General features: G+C 30.1%; 1 protein-coding gene across 5 annotated transcripts in view; it reads right to left on the reverse strand.

Moving 5' to 3' along the window:
* Positions 1–19,077, reverse strand: part of LOC117206217 — a 105,337-nt gene that overhangs the window by 71,845 nt on the left and 14,415 nt on the right. For 4 of the 5 annotated variants that reach the window (XM_033445349.1, XM_033445353.1, XM_033445351.1 and 1 more), the window contains exons 2-3: positions 15,097–15,276; positions 2,982–3,216 (exon numbers count right to left, since the gene is read on the reverse strand). In XM_033445349.1, coding sequence (XP_033301240.1) covers positions 2,982–3,147 — 166 coding nt within the window. In that variant the 5' untranslated portion in view covers positions 3,148–3,216; positions 15,097–15,276. Of the gene's footprint in view, positions 1–2,981; positions 3,217–11,521; positions 11,720–15,096; positions 15,277–19,077 lie in introns of those variants that run through there. The other variant, XM_033445348.1, reaches the window with a different exon arrangement.

Genomic DNA, 19,077 nt, shown 5'->3' on the forward strand with positions numbered 1-19,077 from the left:
AAAATCGTAAATCGGTAGGAATAGATATACGCGAAGTGTCGGTAGCTTTAGTGTTAAGCCAGTGAAAGATCCGGCAAACGCGTTTTTCTCTCGATGTCTCACGCGGACCAAAAGTACATACGTACTTTGGCGTGGTATGGCATTAGTCCAACCGTTTTGCCTCTCTTGGGCTCGCAGACGCCACTTGCCAGACAGCACAACCATCATCCAACTTCGTATATACGTCTCAGGCTGATAATATTGAGGAACTGTGCAAGAAACGGAAAACGATTGTCCTCCGTCAAAGCAGACACGGAAATAGACGCGACCGAGATGAACATCTTCTGCTTCAATGAATTTTGGTATTCGAACAATATATTCGATCGCTTGCTTCGCCATCAAAGATAATATTTGCTTTTTATAAATTTTCCGTTGAAAACTTGAAACTAGTTATCGGTGAATTCGTATGGAAACTAGTAACAGTAAATTCATGTTAAATGATCGATTTGTATTGAAATTAGCATGGATAATTCGACATAGCTGAAAACTATGCACAAATTTTTAAAGAAGAATGGTAAATCAGCTCAAGAAATTTTACAACATTAAAAACTACTAACGAAATTTTGGTTAATATTAACATTATTAATATATTGATCTAAGTAGGAGGGAGAAAAGGAGAGACACGGGAGAAGAATGAGAGTTTAGAAAAAAAGTAAGAATAAAAGGAAAAATAAAATATAAAATTCAATGTCAACGGAGGTGTATAACAACTGGATGATAGATATAAAAATTGAATATGTATTTAGAGCAAAAAGGTAAGGGCATAAGGTTAAAATCGATTGTAAAATTCAGAAATTGTAACGAGTAAGACATAATAGTTACTGGCAATATGAAAGTAAGAGAACATATTAACAGTTTCTCAAAGAGTGGACTAAAACTAAGAAAATACATGCAAAGAAAAAAAGAAGATTATATCACAGGAAGTCGAAGCTTATAATGGATGTTAAAAAAGACCAAGTAGAAAAGAGGGACAAAATACAAAAAGCATAAGAAAGAAAAAGATGTGAAAACCGTATAAAATAAATAAGAAAGTGAGGCAGAATAGTTTAAAGTAACACATACAGAGGTAAAATCATGTATCTTGCGAGAAGGGAAATATTACATTTAAAAATATATATTATAAAAGAAATTTATATGTCGTGATCTAAGTTACAATTAGGTAAATACAAAATTTTAATTAATTATATACCGGTAAGATAATAAGTTTCACTTATAAAATTGTAACACACGTGGAAGGTTCATAGGGTGTAACGTAGTCATTTAATTCTTAAGAGTGATTTAATTTATATGAGTAACTTATACAAGATGTATAAGGTCCCGATAATATGTCAAAATAACGTTTTAAACAAAAGTTAGTTAGTTTTCGGTTCACTACATATTTGGGGTTAGGTAAAAACAGAATTTTTCAATAAAAAAATCAGGAACATATTGACTTTTTTAAATAGCACCATATATTTTGGACTTCACAGAATTATAGCTGATATCAAGATGAATTCAATGACTTACTACACTATGATCTTGAGGTGATCTTGAAATGAACTTTAAGTTCGATTAACAGCAATAGTTCATCGTAGCGCTCAATGCAAAACAATATTATTGTTACCTTTGCATATTTCTAATAAACTTGTTTTATTTTTTTCGTCTTCCTAAGAACGGATTTGTTCATTCCAACGAACTTAGCTCAACCTAGAACGGGGCATCGAATTTTGTTGTCTGTAGGAAAGAGCGAACTATGTTTCAGGTTCTTAAATTGATTCATATGACGATGAATGCTTGTGTTTATTAGTAGTTGTTCGAGATGGTCTATTAATGTGTACGGTGTGATTGTTGTTATCGACATAACGAGTGGGTATTATTATCAGGTACTTGTCCTGATTTCATATTTTTTCTACTTTATTTTTTCATTGCATTTTTCTATTACGTTTTGTGTTCAATAGTATGGATATATTTATTAGGTAGATTATCTTTTGGTTTTTGCCTTGAAGGGTGATGACTAACCTGTTGTATAGTATTGCTTTGTCTGTATGTATTGTAGTGTAAGGCCACTTATCTCCAAGTATAATTTATAGTGTTCGTTTTCAAGAATAATAGTTGGATATACTTATAGTACGGTGTGTCGCTGAGTAGTCCGCTTTTATTCGCTATTACTTGGTGTACTATCTTTACTGCTGTTATTATTATTATTAATAAAATTCAGATTTTATATTAAGAATATAAAAATTCACTATTTATGTATTACAAATTTGCACTAAATAAACAGTTATGATAATTATTAAATAATTGATTACCTGCTCTAATAATTTAAGTAACTGTCATTTTAAATTATTACCTATCACTTTACTAAATTTTTTTATGCGCACTAGTGCAAAAACGAAACCAAGGTTCATTTTCTCATATGATTAAACGCAGCTTTACTGCTTAATGCTTAAATTAAAGAAGATTATTTAAATTAGGAAAAAAGCTTGGTTAAGTTGCTCTGGATTCTAACGGTATAATACTAGCTCTTATCGTAAGTTCAACGGACTTCCAGCAATGTCGCGAGCTACATTTACGATGCAGTAAAAAACAATCGATCCAGTAACCGTTATGGCAAATATCCGTTTTTGTTCCGTAGAGGTACATTTAAATGTAATAAAGATTTTATTGATATCAAATATGTTTCTTACGTGTTATATATGTACAACAGATCAATCGATTAATTAAAAGAAGCTTGTAAGTAGAATTTTGTTGAAATTAACGCCGGAAATGATACAATTTCCTCTCTTTGATATTGCTCTTAAAAACAATTGTTGAGCAACTGTCTGCTACTATTTTCTTTTTTGTTTTTCTGCTATTATTTTAAACAAGATTTATTATTAAAGTAAAATGTCGATGTTTTTTTCCAATGTTAATTCATCGTAATAGAAGAGAAATAAATTGTCATTTCTTTTTACAAAACTTACCGTTTTCATAATTCTTTTGTCCGAGAGAGAAATTGTGGTTTACATCTGGCGGATCAGCATTGTCGAACAGGTCAGAAGACAACTGTCTTTGCAGACGGATCGTTTCATGCGTCAGCTCCCGAACCTGAATGAGCAATTCCTGATAATTCGATACCGGAAGCGTCATTGCTGTGCACTGTATCTTTCACTGCGCCCTTGCGCCCAGATTTTGAAAGAACAGCCATCCGATTTGAATCTGTAACAAAATGAATGTTGCTTATCAATATAAAATGCATCTTATCCGTATAATTAAATTGCAAATGTTTACGTATGATAAATATATAACAAGTATATGACATTTATACATGTAAAATATGCAAATATTCACGAAGAATATGCAAAATGTGTTAGTAACATGTGTGATATAAGTTTAAAATTGCAAATATTATTTACGATACAATATTTAATAAGAAATATTTAACAACACTTTTGTAGTCATCCTGATATGTTACAGCTTATGTTACAATAAATTATAAGATTAGTAATATTAGATAAGACATTTTAAAATTCACTCATTTAATAAAGGTGAAACTATTTAGAATTGCATATAGCATACGATATGCACACTACATCAATTACACAAAGTAGATCAGTCATCCATATACGGTAAGAAATAGTGGATTTTAATTTTTTTTAGCTATGACGCACCATTCCATGATCAAAAAGCCCACAAAAATTATAATTTAATAATCGTGTCAGGCAACCTCTAATGTAAAAATATAAATGTTGTCATTTAATAACATCAATAAAAAATTTGGCATTTTGAAACCTTCCTAATTTTTTGAAAATAGGTTTTTCAGTCGAAAGATCTGAAAAAATCCCTAGATATATAACACTACAACTATAGTAATCTCAAATATTGTTACGTAAATATATATATATAATAATAAGAGTAGGAGACTAAAATTTTGTCAAAATGGTTTTGCTAGAAAACTTTTTCGATTGACGTATCATAAATTTATATTGGTTTTGGGATACTTTTATGGTGTTTGTTCGGTTATGCTCTTTATATTTAGGTTTCATTTCTCTACTAACCTTCTGTGAAAATATGTATTTACATAAACACTCATAATATACAAATAACATATAAAATATTGAACAAGTATGTAATTATTTTAAAAATTAACACCTGAGGAATTAATATTTCATTATCTTAAAAATATCTACATTAAACGATCAAATTTTATTAATGCATAATCAAGTAGTAAATAATTAGTACAATTTTATTATTTTCGCTCAAGACAATATTTTACTTGAACCAAAACAAATTATCATTTATCTATTAATATACACAGAACATGATAAGAATACAAAGAAATAGAACTACATAATTTCGCTTAAATAAATCAATTCCGTGACATAAACATATTAGAGTTAAATGATCGAAAGCAAAATAATTCGCAAGATATACCAAGCTTTTACAGAGAAATATATTCCTTTAAATTTATACGATTAAATAAAATATATTTGATAATTAATATGACTAAGGCTGACTAAAAAACAACATATAAATAATATTTTAAATTATTTCAAGATTCTAAAAGATTTTAAATGCAGTGAGTTATAATAAGCATCTTTTATAATATGAATGTTACTCGTGTTCATAGATAGAATTGCAATGGATAAAGAAGCTGTTTACAATTACGTTTTACCAAAAAGTGAAATACCAACAAATATCAAATATATCAAAATATCAAAGAATGAAATATTTCGTAAATTTTATTTAATTTTCGTTCGTCTGTCCTTGATACTAATAATAGTGTATGATTATATAATAATACATAATTGGATATAAATCCAAATCTAACGTAAGAAATCGATTACAAATATTATACATACACAGCTGTAACACACTATCGTTACTATTACTGTATTATTGTATTTATATTTTATATGTAGTAGTGATATTGTTATATTTGTTGCAGTGGTACTTTATATCGCATACGCAGGAAAAATCAAAGGGTTGGTATATCCGAAAAGAAAATGCAGTTGCACTTTTTTTTTACATAAAAAAAAGGTAAAGTGTGGATAGAATTATCGCTCGTAATGTGAATATTTCAGTTGATTCGTACAACTGTACATTTCATATAAATGTTAAAATATAATTTTGAATTAATGGCTAACTAACAGTTGAAACTAATATTTACTATCTCCTTGTGGAATTAACAGGTATACGTATGTATTTACATACAAACAGTCACAAAAATTTACATACACTTGTTAAATATAAAATTTGTTAGTGAAAACGTTAACTCTACAAATTCCTTTAACGCATTAATATACGAATTATTAAAAATGTAACACAATTTATTCACTCGCATCTTTAGTAAGAAAAAGGAGCTACGGAATATAAAAAAATCCAATAGGTGTTTGTAGAATTTCGTGACTGGCTGTACATTATATGAAATTACAATTGTTAGTTTAAAATTTTATTAACAATATATTGAAACTAAATGTATGACTCGTTGAAGTATAAATCGATTTCAAATATTATTGTTGAAATTGAGAACAATGTACTTCATAATGCTTAACAATTACAAATGCCGACATTTAAAAATACATCTTGTTGTGTCATAATATTCTACGATAGCTCAATTAAAAAATAAATTCCATTCGACTCCTCCTATTTGTAATTTTCTAATTATATTACGTTTTGCCAAAAATAAACAACTATCCACGTACTTTTGACTGCTAGTGTGCGTTATCTAATTTCGTTTTATAAATTTTATTCTATCTCTGATAATTATAAAAATATGTGTATCTAGAGATGCGAAACATTCTGTATTTGTAAAATAATTTCACACAGCAGACCTAGAAAGCTAGATTACATTGTGAAAATCCATTCTGACGATTGTCATTATAGAATTACAAGTGACATCAAAGTCTGAAAAACCGCGAAGAGCGATACCGTATACAGCATACAAGCTAGATTCTGAGCTATACAAACTCGTCACTCTACACGCGGAGAACCCCTTTTGGTTGAAATGCTACGAACCACGAGTCGTTGCAATTGCAAGTCTCCGTGTTCCACGGTTATGCATATGTACGCTTAAGTACTGCACTCGTTCGTGCTTAAAAGAGCTTTTGTCGATAGGGAGGAAATGCTGCAGCCCCTTCCATCCCCGTCGGCACTAGCTCGACACATGAAAAGCGTGCGCGCGTGCACGCAAGTCGAGGGAACCCTAAACTTACCACATTCGTTCGCGTCAACCGGTTTGTTTGTGCATCGTCTAAGACTTGGTAACCACGCTCAGTAGTTACTTCGTCTAATTTTGTGCTAACATTTCTCACGAATTTTTCCCATGTTTCTCACAAATTTTCGCTAATTTTTTCAAATGTTGTTGTGGAAGTCTTTGCAATTGCGCCAAAGTTTCATACAGGTTAAAAATTATGTTCTCATTTTTGTGTAAATCGGTTTGTAATATGTTTTAATTTTCAAATTGTATTTTGAGAATTGGAAGCAAAAATGAAAAATAATCGTAATATGGATTGTGATAATTTAAAGATCATTTTTTCAAATTTTGATACTTGGAAATTTCAGTTTCAAACGTTTATACAGATATTGCGTTGTTTAGAAAATTTATAGCATCCCTAACGGATACTGGTATCGAATTATCTGATACATTTTCTCAAAATGAAAGTAGTTTTTTGTTATAAACTTCAGTTAGATAATAAGACGTATAAATATATTAATTGAAAAGCAGCATCACTTGTTACATATAAAATAATCCAATGGACGAAGAGTTAAGAAATAGCTGATTTTTAGTTAATTACAATATTATAAACAAATCCTCAAAGATTTACCTATAAAAAATTGTCTTCGCTATTTTATTAGTTTTTATTCGCGGCATTTAAATATAACATTGAAAAATGTAATTATCTTTAAGGAAATTATCATTAAAGACTTAAATTCTCAATCCAAGTTATTCAAATTCCCAAAAATTCAACCGAAGGATAATAAAATACACAGTTGTTGTAAATACGAATCATCCGATAGAACGATGTAATGTACTTAAAGTACCTTTTGATAATAGTACACAAGATGATCTTGAACGCAAGAACCATGAATTCTAGGTGAACCCATGGAAGAAACACAGTTTATAGAAAATAATGTCGCGGAATGAAGGCGTAGCGGGTCTGCCAGAGCGCGTCTGTCTCGCTTCGTGATCCCCATGACTGGAACCAGTCTAAATTGCAATAAGAAACTTTGGCTGAATGCATTCCATAAAGAGAGAGAGAGCTTTTTATTTGACTTTTCAAAGCCAAGGTCGAAGGTATTCAATCGATGAAGTACCACGGTAACTCATCGAGTAACAATCAAGTAACATAATTGTATAAATACTTAAAGCTAGTAAATAATTGCAAATAGGTAATTATGTATTCTGCTAAACAGTAATATTTAAATAATCAAAGAATTCTAAATTTCTAATATTATATTTACATTACACCTACGAAGAATATTACTACACCAACTAAGTTATTGATGATAAACTATTCATGGTAAACTAACTTATTACAGTTGTTTTTATAGAATATCGGTATAATATTAATATTAATGTTTAAAGAGTTAAAGTGTAAAGTTGGTAAAAGTTAATGACTATTTAAATTTATAATTACATAATCAAGAAGCGTAAAAAATTCTGATGATGGTGATCACCAAGTTATATGTAAATAAATTATCCGATTATAATTGACCAAGAAGAAATGAAAAAACTCATTAACTTGATAAATTAATTACTTGATAATTTACTGTTATTCCTTTAGACATTATATTAGAACAACTAAACTGACAGCTTTGCAGTATCTGCTACCTACGATGAAACCTTTTCAGTGTCATTGTAAGAGAATCATGGAAACTAGAGAGTATACTATAAGAGTATACAATCACACATAATTACTAGTGATGTAAATATCATATTGCTGTATTTGGCAAAATATCGGGAATGAAGTCGATGATTTCATTCATCATTCATTTATTTTATTCATCGCTAAGACAATGAATTTAAAAATTGTTACTTTACATATTAAAACGTAATATTTTAACAATTTTAATTTGATTATTAATAATTCGGAAAGCATTCACTGTAATTGAAGGAAATTATTAAAAAATTCTCAATGTAATTTTTTAATTTCAGCATATCGCAATAGAATTAACGTAAATATCGTTGATCTGTTTCTGTCCTTTATCGACTGAATAGCGAGAGTCCATCGTTACTCTATATTACTCGGTATTTCTGGTATAACTATTCAAAAAGACATTTTCTCATTACTTTTGCTCATATATCTTATACATTGAACAATATGATTGTATATAGGAAAAGACTGAATAGAAATTTATAGATACAGGTATTTTATAGATATGTTGATATTTAGATCCTAATAGTATAATTTGGAATCTATATTGATTAAATATACTTTATTTTTTTCGTAAAGTACAGTAAGCACTTAAAGGATATTCTGTATAATACTATAGTTACAGATATTCTTCAAAATAATCATACTTGTTCACTCATTAATTACAATGTCGAGGCATTATTAAAAAATAAAGGAAAAATATTCAAAAGTACCTATGTACGATGATAGTCTAAGATACAATGTATAAACATGCAATGTATGTACATATGTATATTTAACTAAATTATTAGCTATTCGACGATATTTCATCCCTGCAAATAGTTAAGTTCTTCGAGCGCCAAACTTGACCTAGTCACGTATGCGAAATGTATGTGCAAGATCTACGTTCTACATAGATATAGACTCCTATTTCGTACGCGCTTAATGCCAAAATTGCATTCTAAAAATACAGCACCATGTCAGCGTTGTCCTCTTTGCCGTGTTACGTGGAATTTATTAACGCGGTCAACGCTCAGTCATAATCACTTCACGTGTCAAAAACACTCCTCTTTCCCCAGATATATACTATGAAACTTAACGAATTCTATTTCCCAAAATACTTCAAACTTTGAAGTAACTTCTGACGTAAATATAACAAAATGGTACACCTCGTCGAAAATATAAATTAAAACCCTTCCTTGAAGATAACTTTGCAGATGAAAAAATACGATTACAAGGAAGAGAAGAGTAAAATCGAATTATCGTTTTACACTCTGGAAATTTTTACGATACGATCGATTAGCAGCTGCAGCATATTTTTACAGTGAAACTTTTCCAAATCAGGGGTCTTTCGAAGAGAAAAAGGTAATAAATGCGTAAAAATTGATTTATAAGGTGGCCTTCTTCCATTTTTTAATGATGGAAGCACAATAGAAGATGCAATAGACAGGTTCGCGTAATAAATGTTGTTGTAGTAGCAACTGTGCAATACAGTGGGTTCTATGCTTTTGATGGAAATAATTCTATGCTTTTATAGAGAAAAGTTAATCATCTCTTTCCCTTTTTGCTAACGAATATTGTCCCAGCGTTCAATTTTTTATAAAAATTGGCAAATATTTCAGTAGCTAGAAATATTGAAAAATATGCTATTGAATAGGACTAAAACTGAATGTGATAAATGTAATGGGGGGTAACTGGGAAAGAAAAATAATAAAAAATCATAATTAAAGCATCTGCGTTGGAAACGGTACAAGTTGGTATTATTCGGCCATATTGCAGCAGATCAATTAATTTGAATTTTATTTTGTATTCTACGTATCTGTTTTAGATGGTAAACATCGTCGTCAGTTTGTACCGTGTAAAATATAAAATACAAAATAAAATTAACTATCCTAATATTCAGTAATGTAGCCGAAATTATAGTAATCATTAATGATTCGTTCCAATACCAATTCAGAGTTCTAAGTTCATCATTACGGTTATCGCTCAATTTTTCATATTGCACACGTGAAAACTGCAAAAGAAAGAAGAAGATTAAATCACAGTCAGACCGTAAACTCATCATCAGCTGATTAACATTTTATGACCATATTATACTATGGATGTATAATTTTACTCTGCATACCGTTACGACTTGTTCGAAAGAAAAGTGCACTGACCGACGTGGAAGCCTTGTTATAACATAAAAGTCAAGCAGATAGATTTAGAAAAGACCATCTTCTAGAAAACCGAACTTGTTTACTGGCTCGATGCATGTTATTTTGTGAGAAGACGGTCAAAATAATCTGGCGATTATGAAATTATTTTATGCACTTGGTCTCAAATTTGGAGTAACGCAGATTCTGATATTGAATCACTACAAAAGAAAGGAATAAGAAGGAAAAATAATTTTTAGCGATTATGAAGGGAATTTAGGATAACAAATTTTGATATTTGATCACTAGCTTTCGCGCTGATACTTTAAGAGAATCAAAGATATATTTATAAAATGCATGTAATAAGTAAAGTGTAAGATTGTGGTTTAATATGTGAAAACTTTTTCTCATTAAGTGCTTCTATGCAAATCCACATAATCATGAAATATTAATCAACGCGTTTATGAAGCTAATCCCTCTGAAGATGCTGGTAATTAACAGGACGAAGATTATACCGCATTGTGTAACGAAATTTGTAAATAATTACTGTAACCTACTTAAAGTTCCAATGTTGATTACTTGCTAGCCCGTAAAAGTTAGTTGATTATTTTCATTTTCCTAAAATTAATTAATAACTACGATAAATATGCAATCTTTTTAACATATCTATACTTCCAGTTTTAAATATACTTCTAAGTACTATACTTAAAAATAATTGGAGCATTGTTCGCTTTATACGAGGAGTAAATCACTCATGTTACAAATTTTTTATTTTTTTGTGAGATTCTCAAAGCTTAAAATGTGCATTATCGAATCATTTACTGAAAAAGAAGTTTAAAAATATTAGACAAGGTTGAAACGTTAAATTTTTAATAAAAGTTTACAAATTTATGTAATCGATATTATTCAACACTTCCTGAGCTTTGTGTAAAACCAAATGTTTTTAATATTTTATAAAATATTAAAACAAAACAAAAAAGAAAATTTTTAGTAAATACCTTATGAATTTAAGTTATTTGACTCTCTGTCTAAAGTAAAATATATTCGACTTTTCTGTAAAAACATCGATCAACTGCTACTACAAAACCGAAGTTTTCTAAAAATGGAAACATTAGTTCGGTATAATATAGTAAAATAGTAAAAAGTAAGAAATTTTCATTACAAATACAAATTTAAATAGCCCCACTTGTAAATTTCATCCAAACCTACTTATAAACAAATCGACCATCTATCATCACAATAACAAATAATATATGTACTTCAACGATGAAGAGTATATGCACTTCGATTTCCTAGTTCCCTAGAAAATACTAAAAACAATACGTATTACAATTTCCTATAAATTAGTAAAGAAAGAACGATCCTTAGTTAACTTCAAAACACGACCTTTCTATTAAGAACAAAATAATTTACAATAGCAAAAACAAATCCTCTAAGAGATACTAATTCTCCAATTTTGTAATATCTTTGATCGCAATATATATAATTCTATAGCGATATCTAACCAGAGATTGAAGCTTTAAAATCAATTACCTTATAATTATCCGTCATGAGGATCTCAAAAATCATCGACTGTCTCAAAATGATCTTCGATCTTGAATCAGAAATAAACGAATTGTCTCTTTCACAAGATGGCAAGGAATAAAAGCTCGTGTCACATTCTAAGTTAAACAAGACGCTACGGTAGAATTATACATAGAGGAGAAATGCTCGACACACTATGAGGAGATACACGAGCAGAACCTTCACCTTCTGCTGTCCAACGAAAACTCATGGTGCACGCTCAACGCGGCTACGAAGGCCCTTCCTCCCCCCACTCCAGCGATGGAAGTTAATCGTGGTGGAGAAACCCCTCGTGTCGTTCCTGGTTCGTGTTTAGCAAGGGACAGACTCGTTCTTCGAACATGTGACGAATGCCCTGAATCGCTCCAAATGTTATTCGAAATTAAGAGATTCGAAAACCTTGAACCATCTAACTTTCTTAATAAATCTTGACACAACTGATACCTAAAATTTTACTGCCTAGAGGAACCGAGCGATCTTATGTATTTTTAACTGTTATCGTAAATTTACTGACTGAGGTGTAATTTAAAGATATGTAAAACAATCAGAAGGAAATGAGATCTTATTATAGCAGTGAAAATGTAAAAATAGCCTACGATAATTTATGTGTAATTTCATTCGTGTAACAGGAAAATTGTTGGTATAATATTAATTTGGGTTTGATCCTTGGTGAAAAATTTACGGATAGACGATCAGTTGAACTACATAATAATAGTAATGATATAATGATAAAAATATAAAGTATATGGTAATTCTGGAATACAGTGACAAAATAAGTTATAGGTTTAATTAACCGTCCGTAATGCTATTTTATTATAGCTTGTATAACAAATTTAAAAAAGAAACGCTTTTTATTATTTTGAAATAATGCTAACATCCCTCAAGTTCCTTCTCCTTGTTTCTTTAAATTTCCTATTTTTATCTATCGATGGAAACATATCACAGAATTCTATTTATTTTACACCCATATATGTCATAAATTGAAGGAACATCAGTTGTAGCTATTTTTGGAAAAGTATTAACATCTCCTAAGCTTATTTCCTTCTCTTTTTCCATCTTTATGTCCGTTATTTTTCTATTGACAATGTAATTCTACCTTTATTACAAAAATCTATAAAGTTATCACGAGAAACGTATCATTAAATAAAAAGTAATCGAACTTTCTTGAAAAATTACGCTATTGTAGACGGGGCATTAAACTATACGACTGTTTGATGGTACATCGAATAGAGTGTGACGATAGAAAAGTGAAAACTAGTTCTACTTTCGTGCCAATTTTTGCTTCATACAACGAAGATCGTAAAACGTTTTCGATGACTCAGTATGCTTCAGAGTCTGCTCGTATAATCGTGCTGAAATCGAGTATATACATAAAACTATCAAAATTGGGGTATCAAGATTGTTGCAAAACCACACAAAAAACACAAAGACGTATATATACATATTAAATTAAAAAGACACAAATATAGTAAAGTAATAGATAAAGTAGGAATTACCTCTATGCCTTTCGTTCGAAAAATTTGAATGTAATTCATTATCAAAATAAAAATAATAAGATTTGGAAACTAAACGATATACGTTTACTGTATCATGTGATTTTCAAATGTAAATATTTTTTACGTTAAAAAGTAATGCGACATTCAATAAAAAATTTACATGTATGTTTTGGATAGGAAGAAAATAAGAACTGTCCAGCTACTGTTTAATTTCAAAAGAATTATTGTTTGATATTAAAGAAATAATAATGAAAGATTTAAAATAGTCAAGATTAGAATAAAAGAATATAAAGAATCTAATACAGTAAGATAATAGATAGAGATAAAAAAATAAAAAAATTTAACTTAACTCAAACTAAGCTATGACTAATAAAATAAAAATTATATTACTATAAACATATAAAAAAGGAAAGAAAAGAATTGATTGGGATGATTTTTATTTCCACTAAAGAGTTTCATTTCCAAATGTCGAAACTGTACATTTCAAAACAACATTTATTATAAATCAAGCTAATATATCCTTCGATTAATTCGATTAAATTAATTTAAATGCATCTTTTTAATTGATTGCGAAAGATAATTAAATAAAAAAAATGTTAAGTGCACTATCATTTCATGATTTAAAAATTGGGATATTTTTTTTATAGTAAAAGATAATTTAAATACCTAATAAGAGAAAGAAGAAAAAAGCAGAAATATCAGTAAATACCAGTATAATTTTGTATAATATGAGTCTCGTTGCGAAGGTTAAATGCGTCTTTTGACCGAAAGAGAAGAAACGCCATCAAATTCTTCGTCGGTTAATTATAGTTACAAGGTTTGTTACAAAAACAGAAAATGCCTTGGTGGGAATGTCTACCGGCTTTCGTAGAACACCATAAAAGCACAAATCACCATGTGTGACCTGCAACTGGTTGATCATGAAGAAAAGCCTCTCGCGTTCGACGAGACCTCGTTGCATCGCATTTGTAAACCTGTGTCGAATGCAATCGCCTACTACACATTCCTCGTTTAATTCGAACAAGAAAACAAAGTGAAAAAGTTTTTCAGAACCTAGGGCAATATGTATCATCATTTTTAGACGAACAGGGAAATCGTTACAATGGTATTACATAAGACAAATGATTTATGATATATAATCATTTTTTACTTTATTTTATTTGAGCAATAATAATCTATTTGTACAACTCTGCTAAATATTTATTGCAATTAATACCATTTTTAAGTATATTGCACCATGTTACTACAACAGTTGTACAAGTATTGTTCCTCACAATAAGTTTAAATAGCATCGTCTGTTTAATTTTTATTATAATAGGCTTAAATAGAAATTTCAAGTAGAAATAAAATAGAATTAAAAATTGAAATAGAAATAACATTAGAATTTCTTAAATTGTACTTCTTATCGAAATTTTCTCACTTTTTTCTAGCTGATTCGGTTTGGGGTTTAATTAAAGTTACAACTAAAATGCTCTTCGTATAAACTATGCTTATCTTCTAATCTACTCAGATAATACTCAGATTTTGATTAGATTACTGGTTTTAATAAACCTTTCATACATAAAAGAAAAGAAAAATACAGAACGTTTTGAAGAACCATTTAAAAAATACACAGTAAGAACTTTCTAAACCTTGTAAGATGTAATTTCTAAATAAATTTAATTCGAAAAAATTACATTCGTATCTATGTAAAAATATTGTAAACTAATTCCTTTCATGGTTGTGGAAGCGAAAAAAAAATATATATTATATATATATATTAATACATGTACATAAATTACGTTACATTCGAGAGTGTATGAAATTCTTGCATTAACAGGATATGAAATTATTTCACATTGTTTACAGAACTGTTTAGAGCATAAGTGCACAGAACAACGAATACAAAATTTCCAAGTAGAAACGGATCCCAAACAGAAAATAACGAAAATTACATTAAGTTCAAGAATATTTTAAGTTCCATTTAAGAATTTATATTGAAATAATGTATACTACGAAATGTGTTTTAGATATATAAGACCAAAAAAAAATTGTATATCGGTGGCTCACCTTCGCTAAACTCGCGCACGTCCTCCAAGATCCCGTATCATTCTCATAATTTCCCTCTTAATGTAGACACAGGACAGAGCACTCTTCATGTGCGTGTGTTCTCCTGCGTACAGAAAATAGAAATCCAATACGGTCACGGTAGTCTCGAGCGAGAGGGCAACTTCGGTGTTTCACCTTATCCTGTAAATTAAAACACACACGTCTGGTTTAGACAAATAAGAAAGAAGAGAATGCTATTCCTTAACAAACAGAAACGTATCGCTTTCTCGTTTTAAATCAGATGATATCGACGCAAAAAGAAGATTACAAAGGTAGTATATGTATATTAATATAATATTATATTAATATAATATCAATATCAATGCTTAACTTGTATATTTATAATAATAATAATAATAATAATAATAATAATATATAATAATATTCTTAAAAAGTATGTACAAAAATTCGTTGTTCAAATTAAATATTAATACAGATTTTGGAATAAAACTTCTTAACAACATGTGGCGGCACGGGCCACGGAACTTTTCAACGGCTCCGGATGCAAAGCGCGACGCCGCCAAAGCGCAACACCGACGTGCCCAATGTACCATCGATATCTTCACACTCTTTCCGCCGAATTTTCGGAAGAGCATACACGTGCCAGCACTGGCGGCACATCTAATGAATGCACGCTAGTGGAGGATATCGATGGGCTACGAAGGGAAGAATCTGCGCGATCCGAAACAATAGGGCAGGCAGTCTGTCTTACGCCATTAAATGTGTAACTCCTCGGTACTATTTGCATAACAACGCTTCGAATGATCTCTCGGTGTCTATCGTTATTTGTTAGTTGTTACCAGTTGTCTGTTAAGTGTAATTGTTAATTGTTAATTGTTAACTCTGATTGTTGATTAGTTCTAAATAAACTATTGTTCGTTAAAAACACCAAGAGTAGTTCCTTACGCACCTATCACCATACCACCTCAAACATATAGCAACTGAAATAGAAATATTTTGTTTTAATGGTGAAGTAAGAATCGTAAAAATACCCAATATCCAAAATAAAATCGTAATATTTGAATTGCAGCTATAGAAAAAGGTTTTAACAGAAGTGTGTATGTACCTAAAAAGGGAAAGAATTCTGTTTTTGAACAACTAAGAATTTTTTTTGATAAATTTTTCTTATCATTTCCTGCTATTGTTATTAATAATTAAAATACATTTAAAATGGCCCTTGTTATAATAAATAATAAATTCAATAACAAATATTGGATTAAATTATTTACATACACGGTATTTTATCCATTTTGAATTCTTTAATATCTTAGCTACTTTCACCGATACAAGAGATTATGTCAAGATAAAGTTAAATGGTTCAAAATGACGAATATTGTGATTTGCTATAAGATATTTGTTGCGTCGTGCAACACTCTATCTGGACCCGGCCATACACCGCGGGCCAGACAGACCCCAGATGTCCGCGCATCCTTACGGCGTACCCTCAATAACCTTAAGTAACCGTCATAAATCCCAATAATTTGCTTGCTAAGGCCCTTCAGACCGAACAAATATCTTTTTCTAAAACACTTTCTAAGGACTATTGTCTACCACGGCTGGACTTCCTAATAACAACTTTCCATTGAGGGCAGCTAAGACCCTTCCTAGTCCACCAATCTTCGTTTAACCAATTAACAACAAATCCGATGGTCCCGTACGCTAGACACACCCATCCTTAGCTTTCCTCCGCTACAGCATCGTCACCGAACATCACTGATTCTTCAACCTTCAAACATACAACATCCTTCGACCGGGTTTACACCCGAAGATCAGTCAATCACTTATCTTATACACACGCACCAGCGTAGCTATCTTCTTTACAAAGTTGTTGGAATAAACTGTCATTCACAACTCGTTACATCAGTGTCATATTCAATTAACCACCTCTATTATCCTAATCGTAATAGGGGATCGATCATTTCGTGGCGCCGATTATCTAATCGTAACGGGAATTTACGACTCCCGTTGGCGTGCTTCCTCGCGGTCGCGTCTCTCCGCGAGTGGTCGAAACAATATTTTTTTCAGCATGACTAAATATTTTGTTATACACCAACACGTGATTTTATTTTCTATAAAAAAGTATTAATATATTTACTTGTATTTGAAAACTATTGATTTAAAAGATATTTTAACTCTAATTTTGTGAAATTTCTCATACGTATGAAAGTCAAGGTAAAATGCAAAGCAATATACTTGTGTTTATGTCCTTCTTATCTTGAAACTAATCGTTTTCAAATAATACTTTGCATAGAAAATAAAAATTCACATCGTTTGATAAAATAATATCGCCAAGTTTAAAATGTCGAACAAAAAATCATGAATCGCAATGTTCCTTCTTTTGAATCAGCTAATTTTGTGCTAGTAGGATTTTTTATATCAGCAAAAGTATCTGAGTTGTTAAAAAAAAACAAGAATTTAAATACTCTGTATAATGTATAAAATTGAAATAATTACAATGGTCACAAAAAGTATTTGTACACCACTACATTTATTATTGCATTTATTTACTGACAGTTTAGTATGATAAATTTCGTATCATTTAGCAATAGATTTTTATATGATTACAAAAATTTGGTGATGGAAATGAGATGTAGAAGGTGATAAAAAAATCTCTTCATTGGAAAATGAAAGTATGTACAAATATTTGTTGTACTCACTGTATATGAATATAATTAAATTAACATCTCAATTATTCGTTTAGAGTTGCACTGCTGGAATCAAACAGAGCTAAAAGTAATTTAATTTGACTTAATATGATTTTCACATAATCATTATTCGAGCTATTGAGAAAGAATTCTCAAGATCGCTATATTGATATAACAAACTAAAAATTAAATACACTTCTACTCTTTCTAAACTTTACTCGAGCAATTTTCTAAACCAAATTATCTACTAAAAATTTCAAGATAACTTAAGTTATGTACTAAATTATAACTATTATGACTATTTACTTAAATTATGACTATTATGACTATAAATTATGAATATATCACTAGTAATAATTTATTGTATTTATGATTGATTATACAATGATCTTACAGGTCGACGTAATAACTCAAAGGTACCCCTGGAACAGTACATATATGTCTTCGCGAAAAGTAATTACCTACGCGTAGCAAATTGAAGAGAACGCGGATTCATAAATTCATTCGCATCGCATTGTCTGCTTCATTATCGCCAGAACTTTAATTGCAACTTCAAACAAGCGGAGAACCGGCGAGATGCGTTTATTTATACCGTTCCAGAAGCTCGACGTTAATAAACAATTCATCACATATTGGCTGTTACACTCATTGTTGCGAAATCAATTCATGACGCAAATGATCGCCTGCTTCTTCTGTTATTATTTCGTCTGGGGGGAAGGGAGGGGCTTGATTAGCGAATTCATTTGAACTGTAACGATTCCATGGTTCACAAGCGTATAATCTGGAATGGATCAAAGACGCTTCCAACGAATTTACAATTGCAGATGCGAAATTGCAGATACGAGATTGTAAAAAAATTGATTAGAGAAAGAAAATCGTGCAGAAACAGAATTGATCAAATAATCAAAATAATTATTGTAACATGATTCATTGTCATTTATTATTAGAAATTTTCAATGTGAATTTTTTTAATAGACTAACTGCAGTAGGGTATACCGCGAAATAGATAAAATGAAAAAGTTAGGAGAAGATTAATACTTTCTAATGATTAGACGTATATCATTATTGGAATAAAAGTTTAAAAAGAAATTGTCATTTCTTTCATAGAAACATATTCCAGAAAAGAATAGAAAATTGTATATATGTAATAATACAATGAATGAAAAATAAAACAAAAGTACACGGATATCTTATTAAACATATAAATTATATTTAACAAGTTCAATAACCTATTCGATGTAATAAAAGATAATCAACACACAGGGGGCAATAGTTTCATCGATTTTATTAACATTTT

The sequence above is a fragment of the Bombus bifarius genome, unplaced genomic scaffold (genome assembly GCF_011952205.1).
Source record: "Bombus bifarius isolate JDL3187 unplaced genomic scaffold, Bbif_JDL3187 scf7180000007998, whole genome shotgun sequence".
NCBI lineage: Eukaryota > Metazoa > Arthropoda > Insecta > Hymenoptera > Apidae > Bombus > Bombus bifarius.